The sequence below is a fragment of the Phocoena sinus genome, chromosome 4 (genome assembly GCF_008692025.1).
Source record: "Phocoena sinus isolate mPhoSin1 chromosome 4, mPhoSin1.pri, whole genome shotgun sequence".
Classification (NCBI taxonomy): domain Eukaryota; kingdom Metazoa; phylum Chordata; class Mammalia; order Artiodactyla; family Phocoenidae; genus Phocoena; species Phocoena sinus.
In genome coordinates this window covers 35,252,135-35,279,333 of record NC_045766.1, presented here as the reverse complement: position 1 = coordinate 35,279,333, position 27,199 = coordinate 35,252,135, and the positions used below count along the sequence as shown (strand labels likewise).

The 27,199-nt window shown below is 38.8% G+C and overlaps 1 protein-coding gene across 1 annotated transcript in view; it reads left to right on the top strand.

The window, feature by feature from the left end:
- Positions 1–27,199, top strand: part of PLCH1 (phospholipase C eta 1) — a 237,967-nt gene that overhangs the window by 146,370 nt on the left and 64,398 nt on the right. The window contains exons 7-10 of the mRNA XM_032631291.1: positions 9,860–9,953; positions 12,069–12,272; positions 20,198–20,318; positions 24,764–24,935. Coding sequence (XP_032487182.1) covers positions 9,860–9,953; positions 12,069–12,272; positions 20,198–20,318; positions 24,764–24,935 — 591 coding nt within the window. The remainder of the gene's footprint in view (positions 1–9,859; positions 9,954–12,068; positions 12,273–20,197; positions 20,319–24,763; positions 24,936–27,199) is intronic.

Sequence of the window (27,199 nt, the reverse complement as noted above, 5' to 3'; positions counted from 1 at the left end):
TTCCAGCCAATTTTTTCTTGCCTTAGTTTGAAATAGGTTTTTAAATAGTCAATTTAAAAAATGGGTTTTAAATAACCAAGGCTTACCACGTTTGAGGAAATTCTTCGCTATAAAAAAGAGACAAAGGCAAACAAATAGAATCAAGAAACTTGGAGGAAATAGAGGCAATGCAGGGATAAGGAAACTTTAAAAACTGACATTAATACAGCAGAGCGATTAAAAAAATTTCAGCCATGAAGCAAGAGAAAGATGCTACGAGAAAAGAAGATTCAGAGGAAGAAGAGAGCAGAGAACTAAATTCATTAGTTGGCTTAGAAGATAAAGTTGAGAAAATTGTCCCCAAAGGAGAACAAACAGGAAGGAAATGGAAAAAACATAAGGACATTAGTAGATCGATCCTGAAGGTCCGCTATCTGAATAACAGGAGTTACAGAAAAAGATAAGAAAAAATAGAAGGGAGGATATTATCAAATAAGTAATACAAAAAATGATTAGAGCCCAAAGGGAGGAATGTCTAAATTGGTAGGGTCCACTGAGTGCCAAACACAGTGAAGGTAGAAAAGATCCACGCAGAGACAAATCAAAGTGAAATTTTGCAATGCCAGGGATAAAATGAAACCCTAAAGACTTGCAGAAAGGGGGGGAAAAAGCCTTATCAAATTAATGAACAAAGACAGGTCCTGTAAAAAGGATTGGAATCAGAATGGCATCAGACTTCTCAACAGCAACTCTGGAAGCCAAAAAGCATGAAGCAATGATTTCCGACCTAGAACTTTCTACCTGGTCAATTTGTCAACCAAATGTGGGCACAGAATAAAAAACACACACAAAAATATGTGCAAGAAATAAATAATTTACCTCTCAAGTGCTCTTTGATAAGAGTGACAGAATGAAATTGGGACAAAAAACTGAGTGAAATTTTAGAACTTAACCAGCCTGGAAAAAGGAGGATTTTTATAGTGGAAAAAATGGAATTCATGGATTCCCTCTTGCCTTTGATGTGGAAAATTATACCGAGAGACCATTAGAGTCATTGGGAAGAATTTGTGATAGGGACATTACAAATTAAATGAATGGATGGGAATTCCAGCAGTTAAATCAGAAGAAAATTCTGTAAGAATAGAAACACAATCAGATTATACAATAGACCTAATGTTAACATTTACGTATTCAGGACAATTTACACACTGAATTGTAGTTTAATAAAAGTTAAGATATAACTGTATTGGGAGGATTGATAGAGGGCGAAAGTTAGTTTTGCTGGCCCAGAAGAGTTGTCTTTATTTAAAAACAATAAAAAGTTAAGAGATAATATTTAAAGTGTATGAAATATAAAATAACATCATTAACATAATAATTAGGAGTATAAAGACTCATTCCACAAGAAATATCTAGAGATGTTGGCATTATTACCTCTGGACAGTGGCTCTGCGTATAAAGGGGGAATTCTGCTTTTAGTCATAAGCGTCTCTGTTTTGACTGACTTAATTATGGATATGTTACTTCGGTAAAAATAAATGGAAAAGAGTTTAGGAACCTTAAAATTCTTTGCAAATTATATTATGATTTTGTGTTTCGTGTGGTTTGGGAGTCATTCCAATCTGGAATCATCAAAGAGGTCAAATTATGACAACTGATTTGAAAGTTGCAAAAATTTCAAAAGTTAAGAGCCAGGAGTTTCAGCTATACTGAAAAAAAAATCACTTTTAAAAGTAAATATTTCAATTTCTTAGTAGAAATAAAGAAAACACCCAGACAGTAGATACAAGGTAAAAGAAAAAGCTTTGGAGTTGAATTGAGAAGGTTGAAATTTGAACTTTGGTGCTGCCTTTTAATGATTTTATGACTTTGGTTGTGATAACCATTCTCAGTGTCAGTTTTCCTACCTACAGGATGGGGATAAAGATACTAAGTTTATAAGAACTGTTTAAGATTATGGATGTAAAAACTTTTTATAAACTGTATAACATTGACTACATTATATAAACGTAATCAAGTTTTCCTCAAGTTCTTCTTTTAGCACAAATTGCTCTGTATAGAAAAAACAATCACTAGTATTAAGAGACAGTGAGTGGCTCAGATATTGATAGCAAACAAGACTTTCAAGTAAACTCCATGGGAAACAGGGAGAAAATGTTTCTATTTCATCTTATCAGCCATATCAAATAGAAAGCAAAACAAGGGGAAAAAGAACAATAAAGAGCTAAACTAAACTATGTTAAACCTTCATTCATGCAGTAAAATCCCAATGTAACTTTCAAAGTGAGGTCCGAAAAAGTCAATTGTGTAAAATGCAAGATTTTGCTATTGGGAAGTTAATTAAATGAAAGCAGGGATGGAGAGCAGATTGACTTACATTTCAATTCTCATTGTTATGAGGTTTTAATGTATTTCACTGAGTTAATCCTCAATACTTGAATTTTGGATTAGCTCCCATTAATTTTTACGTGGTGCCCTGGAAATTTTGGGCTTCCTAGAATGCCTACTGATATTTTCATCAATTTAATGAATACTTTTAAAATATGATGATTTTTGTTAACACATTCTGCTTTGTATTTTGAGCTAGTAACATGTTCTCATCGGCAATTAGCTCCATCCCAGGAGGCCGGGGTTTTTTTTGTTTGTTTGCTTGAATTTTTTTAGATCTCATTGTCTTCTGGTAGACTACCTGAGTCTAGTGCAAGTCCCCAACATCTCTGAACAAATGACCTCGTAAACCAAATAATTGCAATGTGAATTCAGTCTTCCAATGGCACATACAATTTTTATCAATTTGGTTCTATTTTGTGAGAAATTATTTATCTTTTAGACTGCACGTGATAAGCCTCTCTAGCTTATAGCAGACAAATTAATGAGCTGCTTAAAGCCAGACTTGGTCAGTTGACTTCCTCGCAGGTAGCATGGTTTCATTTATTTATGGTATTTTCGGGTGGTGTCTGGTAATGTAGGCCTCTGCATGGAGTAAAGGTTATAAAATTTACTCAAAGAATGTGTTAGCCATTATGCAGCTAATTTTAGGGGGAAAAAAGCATTCTGTGCTCTTTCAAACATGCAAAAAATGGTTGCATAACAGAGCTTTTTTTCCCCCTGCAATAAGTTAAATGCTATTAAATAGACAGTTTGAATTAGATTTCACTAAAGCATAGGTATTGAACCTAAGAGATGATGGAATTTTTGAGAATATCATTGAAATATAAAATACTAGCTCCCAAGTTAGCTTCCTCTATCATTATTCATTAGTATATTTATTTATTGATCTTTTTTTATTAAAAAAATTTTTTAATACAGCAGGTTCTTACTGTCTATTTTATACACATCAGTGTGTACATGTCAATCCCAATCTCCCAATTCATCCCACCACCCCACTCCCACCCCCACTTTCCCCCCTTGGTGTCCATACATTTTTTCTACATCTGTGTCTCTATTTCTGCCTTTTCATCTGTACAATTTTTCTAGGTTCCACGTATATGCATTAATATATGATATTTGTTTTTCTCTTTCTGACTTACTTCACTCTGTATGACAGTCTCTAGGTCCATCCACATCTCGACAAATGACCCAGTTTCATTCCTTTTTATGGCTGAGTAACATTCCATCGTACATATGTACCACATCTTCTTTATCCATCCGTCTGTCGATGGGCATTTAAGTTGCTTCCATGACCTGGCTATTGTAAATAGTGCTGCAATGAACATTTTGGTACATGACTCTTTTTGAATTATGGTTTTCTCAGGGTATATGCCCAGTAGTGGGATTGCTGGGTCGTATGGTAGTTCTATTTTTAGTTTTTTAAGGAACCTCCATACTGTTCTCCACAGTGTCTGTATCAATTTACATTTTCACCAACAGTGCAAGAGGGTTCCCTTTTCTCCACACCCACTCCACACTTGTTGTTTGTAGATTTTCTGATGATGCCAATTCTATTGTTTTAAATTAATTTATTTAATTTTTATTTATTTATTATTTTTGGCTGCGTTGGGTCTTCGTTGCTGCATGTGGGCTTTCTCTAGTTGCAGGGAGCAGGGGCTACTCTTCGTTGCGATGCGCGGGCTTCTCATTGCAGTGGCTTCTCGTTGCAGAGCACGGGCTCTAGGTGCGTGGGCTTCAGTAGTTGTGGCTCGTGGGCTTCAGGAGTTGTGGCTTGTGGGCTCTAGAGCACAGGCTCAGTAGTTGTGGTGCACGGGCTTAGTTACTCCACGGCATGTGGGGTCTTCCCGTACCAGGGCTCAAACCCGTGTCCTCTGCATTGGCAGGCGGATTCTTAACCACTGCGCCACCAGGGAAGCCCGATGATGCCCATTCTGACTGGTGTGAGGTGATACCTCATTGTAGTTATGATTTGCATTTCTCTAATAATTAGTGATGTTGAGCAGCTTTTCATGTGCCTCTTGGCCATCTATATGTCTTTGGAGAAATGTCTATTTAGGTCTTCTGCCCATTTTTGGATTGGATTGTTTGTTTTTTTAATATTGAACTGCATGAGCTGTTTATATATTTTGGAGATTAATCCTTTGTCCATTGATTAGTTTGCAAATGTTTTCTCCCATTCTGAGGATTGTCTTTTCATCTTGTTTATAGTTTCCTTTGCTGTGCAAAAGCTTTTAAGTTTCACTCAGTCCCATTTGTTTATTTTTGTTTTTATTTCCATTTCTCTAGGAGGTGGATCAAAAAAATGTTGCTGTGATTTATGTCAAAGAGTGTTCTTCCTATGTTTTACTGTAAAAGGTTTATAGTGTCCGGTCTTACATTTAGGTCTTTAATCCATTTTGAGTTTATTTTTGTATATGGTGTTAGGGTGTGTTGTAATTTCATACTTGTACATGTGGCTGTCCAGTTTTCCCAGCACCACTTATTGAAGAGACTGTCTTTTCTCCATTGTATATCCTTGCCTCCTTTGTCATAGATTAGTTGTCCATATGTGTGTGGGTTTACCTCTGGGCTTTCTATCCTGTTCCACTGATATATATTTCTGTTTTTGTGCCAGTACCATATTGTCTTGATTACTGTAGCTTTGTACCATATTGTAGCATAGTCTGAAGTCAGGGAGTCTCATTCCTCCAGCTCCGTTTTTTTCCCACAGGATTGCTCTGGCTATTTGGGGTCCTTTGTATCTTCATACAAATTTTAAGATTTTTTGTTCCAGTTCTGTAAAAAATGCCATTAGTAATTTGACAGGGATTGCATTGAATCTGTAGATTGCTTTGGGTAGTATAGTCATTTTCACAATATTGATTCTTCCAATCCAAGAACGTGGTATATCTCTCCATCTGTTTGTGTCATCTTTAATTTCTTTCATCAGTGTCTTATAGCTTTCTGCATATAGGTCTTTTACCTCCTTAGGTAGGTTTATTCCTAGGTATTTTATTCTTTTTGTTGCAGTGGTGAATGGGATTGTTTCCTTAATTTCTCTTTCTGATCTTTCGTTGTTAGTGTATAGGAATGCAAGAGACTTCTGTGCATTGATTTTGTATCCTGCAACTTACCAAATTCATTGATTAGCTCTAGTAGTTTTCTGCTGGCATCTTCAGGATTTTCTATGTATAGTATCATGTCATCTACAAACAGTGACAATTTTACTTCTTCTTTTCCAATTTGTATTCCTTTTATTTCTTTTTCTTCTCTGACTGCTGTGGCTAGGACTTCCAAAACTATGTTGAATAAAAGTGGTAAGAGTGGACATCCTTGTCTTGTTCCTGATCTTAGAGGAAATGCTTTCATTTTTTTCACCATTGAGATTGGTGTTTGCTGTGGGTTTGTCGTATATGGCCTTTATTATGTTGAGGTAGGTTCCCTCTCTGCCCACTTTCTGGAGAGTTTTTATCAGAAATCGGTGTTGAATATTGTCAGAAGATTTTCCTGTGTCTATTGAGATGATCATATGGGTTTTATTCTTCAACTTATTAATATAGTGTATCGCATTGGTTGATTTGCATATACTGAAGAATCCTTGCATTGCTGGGATAAATCCCACTTGATCATGGTATATGATCCTTTTAACATGTTGTTGGGCTCTGTTTGCTAGTATTTTGTTGAAGATTTTTGCATCTGTTCATCAGTGATATTGGTTTATAATTTTCTTTATCTGTGGTATCTTTGTCTGGTTTTGGTATCTTTGTCTAGTTTTGGTGATGGTGGCCTCATAGAATGAGTTTGGGAGTGTTCCTTCCTCTGCAATTTTTGGTAAGAGTTTGAGAAGGATGGGTGTTAGCTCTTCTCTAAATGTTTGATAGAATTCCCCTGTGAAGCCATCTGGTCCTGGGCCTTTGTTTGTTGGAAGATTTTTTTGTTTTGTTTTTTTGCGGTATGTGGGCCTCTCAGTGTTGTGGCCTCTCCCGTTGTGGAGCATAGGCTCTGGATACGCTGGCTCAGCGGCCATGGCTCACGGGCCCAGCCACTCCGTGGCATGTGGGATCTTCCCGGACCGGAGCACAAACCTGTGGCCCCAGCATCAGTAGGTGACTCTCAACCACTGCGCCACCAGGGAAGCCTTGTTGGAAGATTTTTAATCACAGTTCCAGTTTCATTACTTGTGACTGGATTGTTCATATTTTCTATTTCTTCCTGGTTCAGTCTTGGAAGGTTATATACCTTTCTAAGAATTTGTGCATTTCTTCCAGGTTGTCCATTTTATTGGCATAGAGCTGCTTGTAGTAGTCTCTTATGATGCTTTGTGTTTCTCCGGTGTCCACTGTAACTTCTCCTTTTCATTTCTAATTTTATTGATTTGAGTCCTCTCCCTCATTTTTTTGATGAGTCTGGCTAAAGGTTTATCAATTTTGTTTATCTTCTGAAAGAACCACCTTTTAGTTTTATTGATCTTTGCAATGTTTTTCTTTTTCCTATTTCATTTATTTCTGCGATGATATTTATGATTTCTTCTACTAACTTTCGGTTTTGTTTGTTCTTTCTCTGGTTTCTTTAGGTGTAAGTTTAGATTGTTTATTTGAGATTTTTCTTGCTTCTTGAGGTAGGAATGTATTGCTATAAACTTCCCTCTTAGCACTGCTTTTTCTGCATCCCATAGGTTTTAGGTCGTCATGTTCTCATTGTAATTTGTCTCTAGGTACTTTTTGATTTCCTCTGATTTCTTCAGTGATCTCTTGGTTATTTAGTAATGTATTGTTTATCCTCCATGTGTTTGTGTTTTTTCCTTTTTATTTTTTTTCCTTGTAATTGATTTCTAATCTCATAGTGTTGTCGTCAAAAAGGATGCTTGGTGTGATTTCCGTTTTCTTAAATTTACTGAGGCTTGATTTATGATCCAAGATGTGATATATCCTGAAGAATGTTCCATGTGCACTTGAGAAGAAAGTGTAATCTGCTGTTTTCAGATGGAATGTGCTATAAATATCAATTAAATCTATCTGGTCTCTTGTGTCATTTAAAGCTTGTGTTTCCTTATTAATTTTCTGTCTGGATGATCTGTCCATTGGTGTAGGTGAGGTGTTAAAGTCCCCCACTATTATTCTGTTACTGTCGGTTTCCTCTTTTATAGCTGTTAGCATTTGCATTATGTATTGAGGTGCTCCTATGTTGGGTGCATATATATTTATAATTGTTATATCTTCTTCTTGGACTGATCCCTTGATCATTATGTAGTGTCCTTCCTGTCTCTTGCAGCATTTTTTATTTTCAAGTCTATTTTATCTGTTATGAGTATTGCTACTCCAGCTTCCTTTTGATTTCCATTTTCATGTAATATCTTTTTCCATCCCCTCATTTTCAGTCTGTGTGTGTCCCTAGGTCTGAAGTGGGTCTCTTGTAGACAGCATATATATGGGTCTTGCTTTTGTATCCATTCAACAAGCCTGTGTCTTTTGGTTGGAGCATTTAGTCCGTTCACATTTCAGGTAATTATTGATATGTATGTTCCTATTCCCATTTTCTTAATTGTTTAGGGTTTCTTTTTGTAGGTTCTTTTCTTCTCTTGTGTTTCCCACTTAGAGAATTTCCTTTAGCATTTGTTGTAGAGCTGGTTTGGTGGTGCTGAATTCTCTTAGCTTTTGCTTGTCTGTAAAACTTTTGATTTCTCCATCGAATCTGAATGAGATCCTTGCCGGGTAGAGTAATCTTGATTGTAGTTTCTTCCTTTTCATCACTGTAAATATATTGTGCCACTCCCTTCTGGCTTGTAGTTTCTGCTGAGAAATCAGCTCTTAACCTTATGGGAGTTCCCTTTTATGTTATTTGTTGTTTTTTTCCTTGTTGCTTTTAATAATTTTTCTTTGTCTTTAATTTTTGTCAGTTTGATTACTATGTGTCTCACTGTGTTTCTCCTTGGGTTTATTCTGCCTGGGACTCTCTGTGCTTCCTGGACTTGGGTGGCTATTTCCTTTCCCATGCTAGGGAAGTTTTCAAGTATAATCATTTCAAATATTTTCTCTAGGTTCTTTCTCTCTCTCTTCTCCTTCTCAGACCCCTATAATATAAATGTTGGTGCATTTAATGTTGTCCCAGAGGTCTCTTAGGCTGTCTTCATTTCCTTTCATTCATTTTTCTGTATTGTTTTCCGCGGCAGTGAATTCTTCCATTCTGTCTTCCAGGTCACTTATCCGTTTTCTGCCTCAGTTATTCTGCTATTGATTCCTTCTAGAATTAAAAAAAAAGTAGAAATACCTTCTGTTTTTCATTTTAGTTATTGTATTGTTCATCTCTGTTTGTTCTTTACTTCTTTTAGGTGTTCTTTAATTCTTCTAGGTCTTTGTTAAACATGTCTTGCATCTTTTCGATCTTTGACTCCATTCTTTTTCCAGTATCCTGGATCATCTTCACTATCATTATTCTGAATTCTTTTTCTGGAAGATTACCTTTCTCCATTTCATTTAGTTGCTTTTCTGGAGTTTTATCTTGTTCCTTCATCTGGTACATAGTCCTCTGCCTTTTCATTTTGTCTGTCTTTCTGTGAATGTGGTTTTCGTTCCACAGGCTGCAAGATTTTAGTTCTTCTTGCTTCTGCTGTCTGCTCTCTGGTGCTTATTAGTATATTTAAATATCATTGTGAGATTTTGGGGCTGAATGAATTTTTGATAAAAATATTTTATCCTTTATTAGTATTAAAGAAATTATTCTCAAAGAGTTTGCTTTTCCCAGTGATACTAAGCATGAAATGTACATGCAGCAAACTTGAGACTAACTCAGTACTGTTAGCATATACTGCTTTTTTGGTACCATACATTTTTCTTACAAATATTAATCCATTTAATCCCCACAACTACGTTATAAGGTAGCCACAGAGAAGGTGAGTGACTTATTTAAGACCACACTGTTAATAGTATGAGCCAGCTGATTTGAATACAAGAATTCTCACTCCAGAATTCTTACCTACCTTTTTGTTTTCTTTTGCTAACCTTTGCATTCTTGAGTCACCATGGCCGACTGCTCTCATGAATCGGTTGAAGGATCTGTACCTATAAACACACAGGTGGATTTACCTAGCATACGGTTCTTTGGTAGAGAGTCATTTTCTTTTCGCATACAATTTATGACTAGCAAACCTCAGTGTTTGTGTAGAAAGCATTACTTTTGCAGATAACTACTAGCTTACAGTGAGTGGATGCTTGACAATGCATTTGCAGTGATTATTGACTTGGTTTTATTAATCTTGTTGCTTCATAGAAAATATTTGTCTAGTAGTTGAAGGACTGTTTTCACTGATTAAATCTGAAAGATACAAGGAATACTGAGATCATGATCATTTTCCAAAGGTTAAGTAGTTATGACACTAGTAACCTCAAATATGGCTCATTTAACCATTTTGCACTGTATCACGAATGCTTAAAAAAATCAGTATGCCCTTTTAGCATAGAGGAACATATCTCATGAAATTGCAGGTACTGTACTATTGTTCTGTTTTGTTTAGATGACGAATGTGACAACAGACTATTGTATTGACGTCATAAGAAAATTTGAAGTTTCTGAAGAAAATAAGGCAAAAAATGTCCTTGGCATAGAAGGTAAAATAACCAATATCCTTAATTTCTCATTTCTCAGTTTAGTTTGCTAAGTTACATTTTAGCAAAATTTTTGGGAAAAGAAGTAGGGAGATAACCTTGGAATTACAGATGATTCAAATAAAACCCGCTACACACATATTTTCCTACAAAACAGATGCCATGATTTTGCTGTTTCTTTTACTTTTGCAAGGACAGTAGCATTTTCCACTCAAGCAAGTCAACTTGATGCCACTGTGTATGATAGATGCCAAGAAATATTTTGACTTTTCTCAAATGGTTAATTTTTAGAAATAGTTTCAACCAGATAATCTCATGATGGGAAATTTGGCCCTAAAATAAGTAAACATGTTTTTTTGTTTTCTTTTTTTAAATGTTGGCAACTAATTTGTTTTCCCTAGTTGGTAGTGGTAGAGAGGTTGTAGGGACCACAAATTTTGTTAATATGACTATCTCATTTTATAATTGAAGAAAGTGAGGCTTAAAGAAATTAAGTAATTTGGGACTTCCCTGCTGGTGCAGTGGTTGAGAGTCCGCCTGCCAATGCAGGGGTCATGGGTTGGAGCCCTGGTCTGGGGGATCCCACATGCACTGGAGTGGCTAGGCCCTTGCACCACGGCTACTGAACCTGTGTGCCACAACTGCTGGGGCCCGTGCGCCTGGAGCCCGTACTTCACAATGGGAGAGGCTGCTGACGCACCACAATGAGGAGTGGCCCCCGCTCTCTGCAACTAGAGAGGGCCCGCACCCAGCGATGAGGACCCAATGCAGCCAAAAATAGATGAATGAATGAATAAATTTTTTAAGAAAAGAAAAAAGTAACTTGCCCACAGTTATATATATTAGATTCTGAATATATATTTAGAATCTAGCTCCTAGGATATTACGTATAAATGATATGACATGAATATAGCTACATGTATCTATAAGTCATATGTATTTAAAATATGTAGGGAAAGAAATCTGTAGGCTGCTCTCCAAAAGAGAACACGTCCCCAGGCAGAATAGATAATCTTAATAAAAAAACTACTGGGGCATCCCACTTCCTGCAAGAGCATATGATACCATGGCTTATCTTACCAATTTTGATTGTTGGCCTCCTATTCTCCCAAACAGGCTTAGTGTGGACAAAGGGGTATGATATTGTATGTTTACTTCCAGGGATAGAGGCTAATTAAAACGAAGAGAAATTATTTAATATTTATATAATTAAAAGCTATTTTAAAAACAACCAAAGAAGATAAACTAATTTGGACCTTTCTTTACCAATAAATGAATCTTTTCTTTGGTGGGGCCTTAAAAGATGGAGTTAAGCCTGATTTCTAAGTTATGGCCATAAAGATGAGCATGAAGAAATTCTCCAGAGTTTCAGAGGATATTTACCAGTAGTTTTACCACAGGATTCTTGAAGACTTGAAATAATTTACCCTATTAATCATTCCATGTAGGTACTTGTAGGACATTCACATATCTGTTAATATGTTAATGAATGCCTTTCCTACCCAGGTACTATGTTTTTGAAAAACTGATAAGGTTTTCTACATAATCTTGAAATACTTTTTCACATTTCTCAAATGTGCTAGCCATTAGTAGCATCTTGCCAAACCAGTTTCATAGTCAAATAATCATACCCTGATTTTAAGCTGTGCCTAACTTCTGACCTGTTACCTCAGCTATGGCGCTGACAGTACTATTTTTCAAATCAACTTAATAACCTATCAGGGTGCTGTTGATCAGTATATCACTTAGGATAAATATGGCTTGAACACTGTATGAGCCACCCATTAGGTCACACTGAATAATCATAGCTTGAGTTCAGCAGTTACTGAAGACCTTTGCAATAAGCCCCCTCCCTCCCTCAATCAAAACTCTTAAAAAGTCTGTTTTTCTGTAGGTTATATTTAAACTGCTACTCCCCAAAGCCATATTTCAGTTTTTGACACTGTCTATTTGATCTGAAGCACATCTCTCATTGCCCCGGTATTCCCTGCAAAGGCTGTCCTGAAGGTAAATGAGGTAATCAGTATGAACAAACTTTGATCTCTTTTGCCCTTGTTAGAGTTGGTTAAGTATATATGCTTCAAAGCTATAGTACTTCACTCTCTCTCATTTCCAAAGGCTTCACGAACTTCATGCGTAGTCCTGCTTGTGACATATTTAACCCACTGCACCATGAAGTGTACCAGGACATGGACCAGCCCCTGTGCCACTACTACATCGCTTCCTCCCACAATACATACCTGACCGGGGACCAGCTCCTGTCTCAGTCCAAAGTGGACATGTATGCACGGGTGCTGCAGGAGGGCTGTCGCTGCGTGGAAGGTGCGTGCTTTGAGCACGAGTGTGTGTGGGCGCACACGTGCTTTAGTCAGGCGCGTCTAGTGTAAATAATGGAGACCTAACAAAATGCACTCATGCTAATCAGAACTATTTTCCCACTCACTGTAAAGTTATTCTTAACTCATAATCCTCTCCGGTTCCTCCTGACACTTCAAACAGGGAGAGAGATGTGTACTAGCATTTGGGAGGCACACCTTCAGGTGCTGAAAAATTGTGATGAATGTGAAAGTTTTTCCTAGAAAGATTTTTTTTTTTGATTAAACAATGGTAAAGATGGTTCAGGATAAATATTTATTTTTAAGGTACTTCATGGTCTATCAATCAGCGAACACTTATTAAATTTCTAGGAGGTTCCTGGGGGTTAGGACACAGATGTAAGACGTGGCTTCTATCTTTCAGGCACTCACAGTCATTGGAAGGGGTGGACGGTAAAAATCATAGTATGGTGTGAGAATTCCACCAGTTGAATCAAACGTGGTTGAGAGGTGATACAGAAAGTGAGGGGTGACGTAAAATATGATGAGAAATCAGCCTGGAAGGTAGACTTGGGTCAGCGATAAAGGGTTCTGAGTGCTGTGATAAGGAATTTCAGCTTTAGCTTTTGGTAACGAGAGTCCGGTGGATTGTTTTAATACCTAGGGTGATACGGTCAGACTTGCGGTTTAGAAAGATTGCTTGGGCAGCAGTGTAGAAAGATAATTTTTCTTTAAGATGTATGTTTGTGGTGGGGGAAGGGAGGTGAAACTAGAGCAAGGAGAATGGTGGGAAGGCTATTGAAATGATTGAAAGAAGGATCATAAGAACAGACTAGGTGAGAGAGATGCTTATACAGATATTAAAGAAGTAAACTTACAGGACCTGGTGAGCAAAGTAAAGGATGTAAGGCTTGAAGGGGAGAGCTGGAATGAATGATAGAGCCATCATCTACTGTGGGGACTGAGCATTAATGAGTTCAGCTTTCCATCGGTTGAGTTTATAGTGACTTTGTAATATGTACGTGGACATTTTTATTAGTCAATTAAATAACAATATGTGAACTCAACAGAAGGATCCAGAAAAGATAAAGATTCCACAATTCCGAGTTTTCTGTGTGTTAGCGTACAAGATCACTTACAGAGACCTTCGTGTGTAAATGTACATCACAGTGGACAAGATCACTTAGAGGAGTGGCAAAGAGAACAAGGCCTGAGGACTTATGCATTCCAACCTTTCGAAGCAGAAAGAACAAGGGGAACTGACGAAGACAACTAACACAAAGCAGTCACTTGGACCTAAGGGATGAAATGGTCAAAAATGTCCCATGCAATAGAAAAGTAAAATAAAGACTAAGTGTCCAGTCTGGTTGCATTTGACAGCTGGGAGGTTATTAGTGTCTTTTGCTATATAGTTTTGGTGGCCTTTCAGTGGAAAGGTCAGGTAGATAATCTGCTGTGAGCTAGTCACTTGGCATTTTTCTGCATTAGGGGAAGACTTGATACAGGGTTGGGGAGGTTTTGAGACTTGGAAGAGGGGGAAATGAGGATTCATTCATTTTGCTTTTAGATGGGGTAGGGGACAAGAAATTTTAAAATGGTTCATGCCTGTTACCCTCTCTTTTCTCAGGATAGTAGGAGAGAACACCATCCACTAAGTGTAGAGTGGGTGGAGGTTGGCTGGGGGATGGGAGGCTTAAAAAGATCAGCAAATAATGAGTAAGGAGTTGACAAGATAAATTGGGGAAGGCCTAGCTAATTTCAAAAAACAGTCTTTAACAGAACAGTCTTTTTGTTAGACAAAATCTGCATGCTCAGACTGCTCCCCACCCCATTCCCAACAGACTAGGTATAGGAGCAGTGAAGACAGATTCTAGAATTGATCCAAGCCTCTGGATTTCCAGGTCGTATAAAATATCTTCAAGATGTTGGTGAGAGCTCTTTTAAGTAAGTGACAGTAGGTCCATGAACTAGGAAAGGAAATGAAGGGGCCACAAAATGAGGTTAAGAAACTAGAAGACTCAAAGAAACAGAAATACTGAGAATGTCGGCATCACGCATACCGTAAACAAGAACAGAGAATTATTCTCACAAGGTGGGATTTTGGGTATAGTTGAGGTAATGAGTATATGCAGGGCGTGTGGTGGGTGAGCATGATTAGAGTGAAGCAAGGAGCTGTTGGCATTGAGGTCAAGGTTAAGTGCTTGGGTAGATTGCCCACATGGACTTTTAAGTCAAAGGATGCTGACAGGGAGATTCAAAGCTAAAAAATTAAAAGATCAAAAATTGGATATTAAAAACTGTAAACCACACACTTAGGTAGAAGAAGAATGCTACGGAAAAGGCACTTGGAAGATGCCAGGAAGACAGAGATGGATAGAGTGAGGTTTAAAAGTGGGGAGATTTTTAAAAAATGAATGTAGAACAACAGTTGTTTAAAAGTAGCATACTCATTTTGTGATTTATACAAAAAAAGCATCTGTGGAGAAAGGAAGTAGTATCCTCCCAGGTAAACTGGTTGTTAACCAAGATAAGGAGGTTGAGGAAGAATTCCAGAGTCTAATGATGAAATGGGGTTTGTTAGAGAGTCTGATGATGAAAGGGGGTTTGTTAGTCTGATGATGAAAGGGGGTTTGTTTACACTGGAATGGAGATTCCATGGAGCAAAGGGGAATCGCTTTTTGGTGGGAGCATACGGGAGTCAGCAGTAGGTAGCGAGTTGTTCTTGGGGTGGTGGAATAGTGTAGGGAGATGAGTAAAGCAGTAGGGCAGTGAGATAATACTGGTGAGTAGAGGAACGCTTCTTTGTCAGAGAGTTTCTGGCTTGAAGAATTTTCTGCTACAAAAGTAGCAGATGTAATGTTACAGTAATAGTAGTAGTAATGTTATAAAGGCAAATTGACATATTTTGAAAATGGACAGGTATTAAAAACAATCTGCATACAGAACCATTAGGACCACTACCAATTTAGCACTCTGGAAGTGTATGATTTAAGACATGGCATTTTTGCAGTAGATGCAGAGAACACCTACTGACAGTAGTGACTGATAATTGAGTAGCTTAAGCAACTGGATAATGAAGATGCTTATAAAATATTAGCATAAAGGAAAACCTTTCGAGCAACAGAAGGTCTTGAGGTGACATTCTGTTCTCAGCCATTATTCAACCATTTGTTCACTCAGCACTCAAGCAGTTTTACAAGTCTGTCATGCATAGAGATGCCAGGGCCCACACCCTTATTGGCTTCAGAGTGATGGTTGCCTATCATTTTAAATGGTGGCATTTTCTTGGAGGCCAAATACGGAAAATGACTTCTGGTGACTCCATGAAGTGAAAGTCAACTCCAGGCAGTTTTGCAATTTTGTTACTTCTGTGCCCTGTACTGTTTCCTTTGCTTTTCAGGTCTTTCAGGTGCCCAATCATTTCTTTTTTGATTTCTCTGTCCAAAATCAGTGTCCTACCCAAGCTTAACCATGTGCTAATGATCAACTCCTTACTCAATCAGATCTTCTAACTCTCTGGCATTCCTTGGGCTATTAAGAAGGAAAGTTATCTGATTAAGATAATTTATAGTAAGACACAAATAATTTTTAGTTTTAGCTTTTTCAGGGATCTTTTAATTTTAAAATTAGCTTTTAGAAATTGTGTGCAGCAGATGACATTGAACATGGGCCTTCCCTTTTACCTTCTTTCTTCCTCTTTGCCAGTCACCAAAGTGATAGAAGCTATTGATCTTTGCCCTCCTTGTGTAAAAGGTGTTGCTTGCTCCATACATTCACACAAACTGAGAAGATGCACAGCTTGTATATAATTTCAAAGGACGTGCAATCTCTCAAATATCTCCCTTGCCAAGCCTGCATCAGCAAACTTCGCCTCTGTTGTTTGGCTTGAAGTTTTACTATTGGAATAATCTATGACTGGACAGTGAAAGTCAAGCTGCTATTTCTGGAAGGTTTTGTTGAGAAGAAGCATTATACTGTGTTTATCTAGGAGACTTGGTCAGCTTTGTACTTGCTCTATTTCCTGTCTGAAACGATGGTTGTCACCTTGGCTTTGAATATACTGGGAGGGAACAGGGAAACCACCATGATTTCGTCCCCTTTTGTGGGCTAGGTTCTGGTTAAGTGCTTTCCATACATCGTTCTTTAATTCTTACAACACTAAGGAAGATGGAATAATCTCCTTAAGAAGGCACCCCAATTTGGGGTAGGGTTGGTGGCTCAAGGTCCCATAGCTAGTAAGCTTGGAAGCTGGTATTCGAACGCAAGTTGTCTGACTCCCCCACTTTGCTTCTCCAGGAAGCCTTTGGGGTTTTTGGAAGAACACGCATTGAATGACATGACCAACCCAAGCGAGGGATCAAATAAGGGCCATCTGGTCACATAAAGAAGACTAGGAAGAACAGTGCACAGTACAGAGAGGAGGTTGGCTTTAACAGGAGGCATTTGCTTGACTTGTGATTAGGCTTGGCATCTAAATATCTAGATGTTCTTGAAGACTTTAGAACTTGATAACGTGATTTTTTGTGCTCTCCTGACAATTTTTGTCAGCCCTGTAATTTGAAGATCTTAGTTTACATTTCAAGCTTGGACCTGGAGGCACCAATCTATATACACCCAGTGGTGCTTTATCTACCTTGCTTCTGGATGAAGTTGTTTTTATTCTTAAACAGCTGCAGCTAGGAATTAAAGCACCTGATTTATAGAATGTAGCAGTTCATGGATTAAAAATTTCAGGTCCCACAGATAATTTTCTGAAGCAGCTTTTGCCAAGTATAGTTCTTAGAGATGGAGAGTAATGATTCTGGACAGTTCTTTCATGGTATTGTGACCTGAAGAATCTCTCCACTTTCAAGCTTCTATTTTGATAATACTGTGTTTTCCATCTCCATTAGTTCAGCTGCAACAATGTCCTCGGTCAGGATATATATGGTGTCTTGGGGAAGACGAGTAAGTCTTTTGTTGGTGAAGTGGGTTTGCCAGCAAATCAGATTGATGACATTTTTTACATGGCCTTTCCTTTCCCTTGATTTTCAGCCCTAGTTGCTTTATAAATATGGATGTTCTGTCCAGGGGATTTTCACTTTCATTATGGAACTGACGTTTTATTGCTGTTGTAATTGGTTTACAACTTTTCCTGTTATCTCTGGGAGCATTATCAGGGTGAAACATTTTGAGTTCCACTATGAAAAGCTGTCATGTTAGTCTCTCAGCTGGCCTTCAGATCTGACCAGCTGTTTGTCAGGGTGCTTTTGGGGGCTTCTAATATGTGGTCTGATTGAAAAAATGGGCCCGGCTATTTTGTGGCTAGGAAATTGGTTAGAGGATTTCTACTTTGCCAACATTCTCATCATAGCACTAGCTCTTACAGGAGCTCTTCATGGCCATTTGAACTTGACTATGGATGCCACGTGCTCAGATGGCAGCACCATTTGGGGATGTTGCTATCCTCATTTAACAGACAAGTGATAAAATAGACCTAAAAAGTGAACGTTAGGAGAACCATCCTCAACTATGCATATTCTGCCTGTGTTATAAATGTTAGCAAAAGGGCTCCTTCTTTCATTACCAAAGTAGTTTCTTATGAAGAGATATTTTTACATGTACATGATCATCAAGTCAGCTGTAGCATTGCCTCATCTACTTTGCATTCTTTTTGAAAATATATTAGCTCATTTATGAGAAACCCTCCTAAGCTCTTTTTCTTCCAAAATGGGGTATAAATTGGGGTATATTGTTTAAGTTACATGCTTTTGAAACATCTGTTTATTCTTTTCATGCTTATATCCAAAGACAAATTAAAGAATGTCAAACACATGTCAAAAGAGGGATGAAGCCTCTTTCCTGAGAAGATGCCTTTTTATGTTTGACCTCATTTACAGGCCCAAAGGAACAGTATAACACTGTATGATAGCATCCCAAAATATTTGTTCCTAAACTTTGTTTCCAGTATTCCTATGGTTTTAACCTTGAAAGTACTTTCTCCTTTTCCTTTTTCCATTCCCCCCCAAGGATATTTTAATAGGCAGTATTTAATTGATATATGTAACTGTATTAATTAGGGAACAGAAACCCTCCCCCCCCCAACTCTCATCTATCTAGAGAGAGAGAGACAGAAAGAGAGAGGAAAGAGACCTTTGACTTTTCTCAGATCTGGTAACTGGGTCCTTATTCCTACTTTGGAATGATTGACTGATAGTGAGAAATAGTTACCTCATTTAGACACACATTTCCTGTTGGGCTGCTACATTTATTTATGTGACCTGCTAGGTTCTTGTTGGTATTTGAATTTGTGACGCCCTGTCATAAGGAAGGGCAATGTCATGAGAGCTGGCAAAATTCTATGGGGGATCCTGGTTTAGGATCTAAATCCTTAATCAAGGATTTGACCCTTGGGTGAGATTGAGTTAAGCAAAGTGAAAGAGGGCACTTCAGTTGACCTTAAATGAAAGAAGCAAAGGCATGGAAGTAGGATCATATGTGAGGAACCTTGCCTAACTGGAAGAATAAGTCTGTGAGGTTGGAAGTAGGAGAAAATAAGTTTGACTTATCAAACAGGAACTAAGGTATTAATTAACTAGTTTCTTTAACAGTTAAGCCTAAATCTCTGTGCCCTAAAACAACTGAAGTTTATTTCTTATGTGAAGTCTGAAATAGCTGTTCTTAACGGGTGACTCTTTCAAGTAGTGATTTAGGGGTACAGGCTCTTTCCTTCTGTGTCTGTGCCATCTTCAGCACATGACTTCCAAACTCACAGCAGAAGAGAGGGCACGGATTACTATGAGGGCAGGGTTTCATAAAGCAGACCTGGAAGTGGTGCACATCATTTCTGCCCACATTTCAATGGCCATGTCCTGCTGAAAGGGAAGGCTGGGAACTGTAGTCTAGCTGTGAGCTAGGACGAGAGAGAAAACAGGCTTAGTTGAATGGCTAGCCAGTCTCTAGTGCCAGAGATAGGGACCCTGGGGTTAAGCAGACAGGAGCTGCTGTAAGTTGTTTGTTAATAAATTTAACATAGACCTATTTAGTACATACTATGGGTTGGATGCTATGTTATGCACTGAGTAGGCTTTTGAGCAAAGTAGTGACATGGAGAAAGCAGTGTTTTGAGAAATTAGTCTGGTGGCAAAGTGTAAAACAAGGGAAGGCAAACTCTAAGTTGGGGAGGATGGTGAGGAAGCTGTTGTCTTTCTCCAGCTGGGAGTCAGTGAGGTTGTCCATACACATAACAGTATCAATAGTATTAATAACAATAATGATTACTGTGTGCCATGCAGGTTTATAATCAACTTTTCATGTACTTATAAATCACTCAAACTTATGATTCAAGTCCTGTTCTTAGTGCTCCTTTTATGGATGGGGAAGCAATACTTTAAATTATTAAATCATTTGCCCATATGCACATAAATCTTAGCAGGGCCTGAAGATTCGAAGTTAAGAAGTCAATGCTATTTTAGAACTACTGTCAAATTAATCAAATGGAAATAAATCTAATGGAAACATAACGAGTTTAGGAGGACAATGATGAAAAACCCTGTTACTGATTTGAGAGGGTCATTGAAACATTAAAAGACTCTAGTAAACTGAATAAGAAGTAAAATAGAGAAACAACCTGTTAAGAAATATCACTATGCTCAGGCGTACTCGGTTGGATTTAGAGCAGTTTCTAATGAGAGTTCTTGGTAAAGGCTAAGCTGCTTGTGTATATGACCTCTTTGTTAACTCTAAGCAGATTTACTTGCAGTAAATCATTTATAATCTCTAATTCCTTATCCTGATAAATATGCCAGAACACTCATTTCGGTCTGTCATCTTTGTCATGATCATAATACGTATAAGCTCAAACAATAAACTTAATACTTGTCTGCTATTTCCAGAACTATCAGGACACACCAGAAACGTTGGGTTGTTGATGTGACATTCTGTTTTTGGCAGTTGACTGTTGGGATGGCCCCGACGGAGAGCCGGTCGTACACCACGGTTACACGCTCACTTCAAAGATCCTCTTCAGAGATGTTGTGGAGACCATCAACAAGCATGCCTTTGTGAAGAACGAGTAAGTAGAGCAGCAGCTGGGAGCCAGGCTCAGCTGGCACATGCAGCGCTGCCTGACGTAACACGGCCACCAAGCCACACACTTCCTTGGAGTCTACATCTCGCTTTCTCCTGCCCTGGTTCTCTCCTTCCTTCCCAACAAAACACTGAACAAACAAGGGCCACATGTACATACTTCCTTGTGCTCTCTTTATTCCTTACCCCATTCTCTCTCAAGATGTTGCCTCCTTACAAAGAGTGACCTCAAAATTCCTAAAGCCAGGGTGTACAGAGTGTCTATAAACACAGGTTACTATACATAATAAATAGCTTATTGGGATTATATTGCAATACAATAAAATAATAATATCTTGGTTTCCAGACTTGCTGGATGTCCTACGTATACTGAAGTGCCTGGGGTCCTTATGTTACTTGACCCCTCCTTGGCATTTGATAATGGTGATAATTTTCTCCTTAATACTTGCTTTTGGGGGGCCTCTATCATAGCATTCTCTCCTCTATTGCTGCCATTGCTTCTCGACCTCTTTCTTTAGCCTACGGTCTTCTAGTCCATTTCCTCACTCCTTTAATAGTCACTATTTCCTAAGTTGTTGTCCTTGGTCTACTTTTTGGTTATTTGCCCATTATATATCCAGAATGTTTTTCCTAAGTTTCAGAGATATATTGAAAGATTCTTACTACAAATTCATCTGAGTATCCCATAGGTACCTGAAAATTAACAAATTTCATTATTTATTCAGACATTTACTTAGATATTTAAAGTTGCCCACTCTAAGCCAGGCATACTATAATAGGTTTGGGGAGCCTCAACACTGAGCGAGGATAAGACTCCTACCAGCATGGGGCCTCCACCCCAAACTGAACTCAGCATTTCATTCTGCCAAGCTTCCTCTTACTCCATTTCCTTCTAATTAGGAGGGTAGCACTGTTTACCAATGGCTTTACCTAGAAACTGGGAGTCCACTCTCGATTCAGCCAATCTTTTCAATTCTAGTTGCTAAAGTATCTTTTGACTCCACTGCCTTCTCTTCATTTTCATTTCTCTTTGGTTTATCTTCCACGCTGGTGTAGTATGTTTCTTTCTGAAAATATAAGCTGATGTTGTAATTCTTTTTTTTTTTTTCTTTGCGGTACACGGGCCCCTCACTGTTGTGGCCTCTCCTGTTGCGGAGCACAGGCTCCAGACGCGCAGGCTCAGCGGCCATGGCTTACGGGCGTAGCCGCTCCACGGCACGTGGGATCTTCCCAGACCGGGGCACAAACCCGTGTCCCCCTGCATCGGCAGGCAGACTCTCAACCACTGCGCCACCAGGGAAGCCCTGATATTGTAATTCTTAAAGTCCTTCAAAGACTTCCTGTTGTTCATGGTCATGCATTCCGTGCCCTTCAAGGCCTGGCCTCTTCCTGCTCTTCCAGTGTTGTCTTCCACTGTTGCTCCACAGAGACTTGGGCTTCTGCCGTCACTGACTGTCTTCCGGAGTCCCTGGGGATCTCAGTGCTTTCACAGACCCTACCCTCAACTTGTGCCGTTCTCTCTGTCCGAAACACTCATCTCCATTATTCCACCTGCCCAATTCTTGCTCATCCTAGAAGACTGCTTAGGCATTGTCCCTCTGGCAAACTTACCAATACTACAACTGATTTAAATGCTTCTTTTCGCTGTTCTTAGCACTCAACATATTTCCATCATATCATACAGCACCTTCTTGCAATTGTCGGTGACTTGCCTCCTTTTAAGTAGTTAGGACCATGAACTCCTTGACAATATGTGGCTATGTCTTATTCATTCATTTTTAAAAGAAATTAAAAATAAAACTTTATTCCCGCCCCCCCCCCCCGCCTTTTTTTTTTTGGCTGCTATGTGCGTCTTACAGGATCTCAGTTCCCCAGCCAGGCACTGAACCTGGGCCCCAGCAGTGAAAGCCCAGGATCCTAACCATGAGGCCACCAGAGAACTCTCCCTTATTCATTCTTTATTGCCTAGCCAGTGCCTGCAATATACCAGACATTCAAGAAATGATTTTTGCATTAAAAAAGGCAAATTAGGGCTTCCCTGGTGGCGCAGTGGTTGAGAGTCCGCCTGCCGATGCAGGGGACACGGGTTCGTGCCCCGGTCTGGGAGGATCCCACATGCCGCGGAGCGGCTGGGCCCGTGAGCCATGGCCGCTGAGCCTGCGCGTCCGGAGCCTGTCCTCCGCAACGGGAGGGGCCACAACAGTGAGAGGCCCGCGTAACGCATAAAAAAAAAAAAAAAAAAAAAAGGCAAATTAAAATTACAATTGCATAAAATTAATTTTATAGACATTAGTAGCCTTTAAAATTTCTAACATTTCGTCTTCTCATTAATTAAATATGAAGTTAAAATGCTGTTCTGATAAGAGACACTTGCTGCATAGCAGGTTTGGTTTGTGGTGACTTCCACATGGAAGAATCCGAGTACTAAATTCTGATGGGTCTTTTTACCCTGATTGATTGCTACTAATCTTAGCCAAGTTGATGAAGTGATTTGCCGTTATTTTCCAACATGTGAAGTAGGGCATTGAGAAGACCTGCTGTCTATGTACTTCGGAGGACCCTCTGGTGACTTGACTATGCTTACTTAAAGTCTGGGGATCCTTAGGAGAAAAGCACTTCAAATTAAAACAATTAATAAGCTTGTTTACTACATTTTAAAAGTGCAGCTTTAAGTTCTAGTTGCATCTTTTTTTTTTTTTCCTGGCCGTGCCACCCAGCATGTGGTATCTTAGTTCCCCAACCAGGGATTGAACTCGCAACCCCCTACAGTGGACGTGCAGAGTCTTAACCACTGGACTGCCAGGGAAGTCCCAAACTGAAAATGTTTTGTTTTGTTTCATGTGTGGGTTTTTTTTGGCTTCAACACACCACACATGGAACTTCCCTGACCAGGGATTGAACCCACGACCCGTGAGTGGAAGGGCAGCGTCTTAACCACTGGACCACCAGGGAAGTCCTTAGTTGCATATTTACACCAGGGTTTCTCAACCTTGGCCCTATTGACATTTTGGATCAGATAATTCTTTGTTATGGGGAACTGTCTTGTGCATTGCAGGATGGTGAGCAAATTCGTGACTTCTACTCACTAAACACCAGTAGCAGCCCCCATCCCCAGCATTGTGACCACCAAAAATGTCTTCAGACATTGACAAATGTCCCTTTGGAAGGAGTGCCACACAGTCGCCCTAGCCCCTGTTGAGAAGCACTGCTTCATACACCAAGCATCATTAGACACTGATAGCCTTTTTATAAACAGATTGATAATTTAAAAATCCATTGCTAGAACTCCCTGATGTGACTGTGCAGACAACTCAGGGCTGCTAGTCTGCTGTTTTTCTTTCTTTCTAACACTCTGGGGTAAAACCCATGTGAGGACCCAGGAGCAAACAGATTATAGTCCGGTAACCAAACCGACCTCAGTCACAAAGGTTCATCTCTCGTATTACCTCTGGCATCAGGTTTACTAATGAGGATAGAATGTAATTTCAGGAGGTCACAGCCTGTATTGTGGAGTCTGTGCTTCTCATATAAGTGCATAAATAAAATTTTTTCTCCATATAGACATATTAGGCAAGTTAAATATTGGTGCGTCTATTTCAGAAAAAAATATATTGCCTAGTACTTCAGAAGATATGTGATGGAAACTAGAAAAAAAATGAGAATAAGCCTTAATTTGTTTTTCTGAGGAAAAAACAAAGTCAGAAGAGGAGTAAGGTCATGGAATTGTTGCTGGTTCCTAAGGCTGTCTGTACTAATCGCTCCATTGGGGTCTCACATTCTCTGCACAGAGCCCTGAGTGCTGGAGGAGAGTGAATGCTTGACTTTTTTTTTTCCTTTCTGAAAGTAAAGACTAGTATATAATTCTATACAAATGATTTTGAAATACCTGACATAGGATGCTATAAAACACAAAATTCCATTGTGTTATTTTATCCTCAATAGTAATTTTCAAGCTGTGTGTTGAATATATATTTTTAGAGTAAATATCTTCATTTAATGATAGTGGTCTCCTAGATGTTTCTAGACTTTTGAATAAACAAGACAAAATTACCTTATGAGTTTTCTTTCTTTAGGTTTCTTATCTCTCAAAATTTTCTCTTTTATTTTTTCTTGTAAAAGAGGCAAAACATATGTACTGTGTGTGTGCATGTGTGTGTGAGGGAGAGAGAGAGCTACAAAATATTAGACTAAGTCATCTCATATGGATTGGTTTTTTGTTCACCCCTTATGCCTGGTAAAATATATTTGGCCAGAGGAATTTTTTTTTTAATTCATCTCTCATCTTTTTCATTTTAGAAGCATTTTAATTATCACCTCTCTCACAAATACTGTCACTAGGCTTGTAAGAACATAATGAATACAGAATAATTTTCAAAAGTCCCTGTGAGTTGCTGTACTCAACACCTTTACAATGTACTGCTGTTCTCTCAGGTTCCCGGTCATACTGTCTATTGAGAATCACTGCAGTGTCCAGCAGCAAAGGAAAATTGCTCAGTACCTGAAAGGAATATTCCGAGACAAACTCGACCTGTCATCTGTAGACACAGGAGAGACCAAGCAGCTTCCAAGCCCTCAAAGTTTGAAAGGCAAAATCCTAGTGAAGGTAATTACCTCAGTCAGGACTGCAATAAAAGGCACTAATGACCTGCTAAGCCCTCCCTCCCTTAAGGACTGAAAGCTGGTTTATCAAGAGAATAATGTCAATATATGAAGGGTTGTCTAGATTTGTGCATGCACCTTGTTCCAACTTATTTATAGTCATACCTTCAGAAAAAGCTTGTTACTGACTGGCCACGTATTCTGGGATTTGTTTTTATGAAGTGAGAACCTCAGTACTGTAAATCAAATACTGAATATTTTAGTCTGTAGTAGTTGACGCTGGAGAGGGGTCTGTGTATGGGAGGCCTGGATTACATGTGTCTGTATCCAAAAGCATTTCTTTCAGATTCTTCTCTGCCATTTCAAGCTCCAATAACTGTCTGTCAAAAAAAGTCTTCATGGTTGGTCAGCCTTGGTTATGTAAGTGAGAAGAGCTCACTTCAAAGTGGAGCACACGTTCAGACACTGTGCCCCATAGGATTCGTGTGTAGGCAGAGGAGCAGTAGGTGAATAGAATGGCATTTCATAAACATCTTCTGAGGGAGAAAACTTACCACCTGAAATGAATATTATTAATGCAAGGAATAGCCAGAAAGACAGCTTCTTGTGTTCTCAGATTGCTGATGTGATTTTATTTAATTCCAGTTAATTTTGTGTATTTGGACTAAAAGCATCTTGGATAGTTGTATTGTTTTGAGACTAAAAACCTAAGGAAAAGCAGTAGAGTATTAATGATCAAACGGGGTTATATTTTACTTAAAAAGGGTGTGTACAAAAACCAAATATCACAGAGGAGGCACAGGAAAGTCAGATTGTGTAATTTCATAGCAAGACTTTAACTGGGGCTTTAAGAGAGGACAGCACATGGGAAAGATGTAAAGTATTCATCTTTAGAATGGGTCAAAACCTGTTTTTCTATCAGTTAAATGAGAGTTATAGGCTGAATCCATCAAAGGGGTGTCATTGGGCATTTGTACGTGTGAAAGCATTTTGAATAAAAGCTCCAATTATATAATGCGAGAAATAATGTTAAGGTCAATTTTCCTGAAGTCTTGCTAATGCAGTCTCTTGTGGTGAAAACTGATTGCTAGGTTAGAAAGCTCAGTGTCAGCTTTATAGCCTTGTAAATGTTTCCATGTTCCCAAATGGTCTTTAGCCAAGCGTCAGAAGGTTAAATGCAGAATGAGTCCATCTGATTGAAATACTTCTCATTTGGACAGTGGAACTTAAGGAATATTTGATATGAACTCATTGAATCCCTTGTGCATAACTGGGCTTTGGATCATTGGTCATAGAATGCCCTAGGGCTAATGGGCACCAGGATGAATTGAAGCCAGAAGACCTGAGCCACTCGTTGGAAGGAGTGGCAGCAATGTGGGCTGTGGGTGTTTCAAAGCAGCTGCAGTCCATTTGCTGGTAGTAACCTTCTCCAAACTTTAAGGAGATTTCTTAGATCTCTGGACCAACACACTCCCATTTGAAACAACAAAAAGGGAACTGATTTTCCTAAGTTCCTTTAGCATCGGAGTAATCTGTGATCCAAAAGGCAGCATTTGAATGGCTACTTACCACTTTGGAGATGGGCAAGTTGTTTATTATTATAACTGTAACACACAAACTTTCCAACCTTGTGTGTATACACACACACACACACACACACACACACACACACACACACACACAGAGATATATATACTAGTCCCTCAGTACTCACAGGATTGGTTCCAAATCCACAATGCTCAAGCCCCTCATATGAAATGGCCTAGTACAGTTGGCTCTTCACATCTGCGGATTCAACCAACCCTTGGGTACGGAGGGCCAACTGTGTGTGTATGTATCTCCTAAAAATTAAACCAAAATTTGCTTTTGAACAAAAATAATAACGAACTTAGTAATTTTCCATAGGCTCATTACCGAAAGAAAACTTATCTGGTCCAAGCATTTTACTTTTACAGATGTGTCATAGAGCAGTTACTGCTGTCCATGCAGCTAAAAGCTAAGAGATGGCTGTGGTTCCAGTCTCTAGAAATATTTCCATGTACCATGGAGAAATTAATCTAATTCTTGAGTGTGACTCCCACATGAAATAGTATGTAGATCAGAAGGGGACTCCTAGATCATTCTTTGTTTACACTGGACCACTGTTAAGTTCATAAAATTCTACCTAAGTTTATTCTATAATTTTCCTCAGGCGTAACACTCTTCATAAGAGGCGTTAAGAAACAGTGTTCTGTGGTGTTGCTTTTCTTCCTATCTGCCTGTATAAGG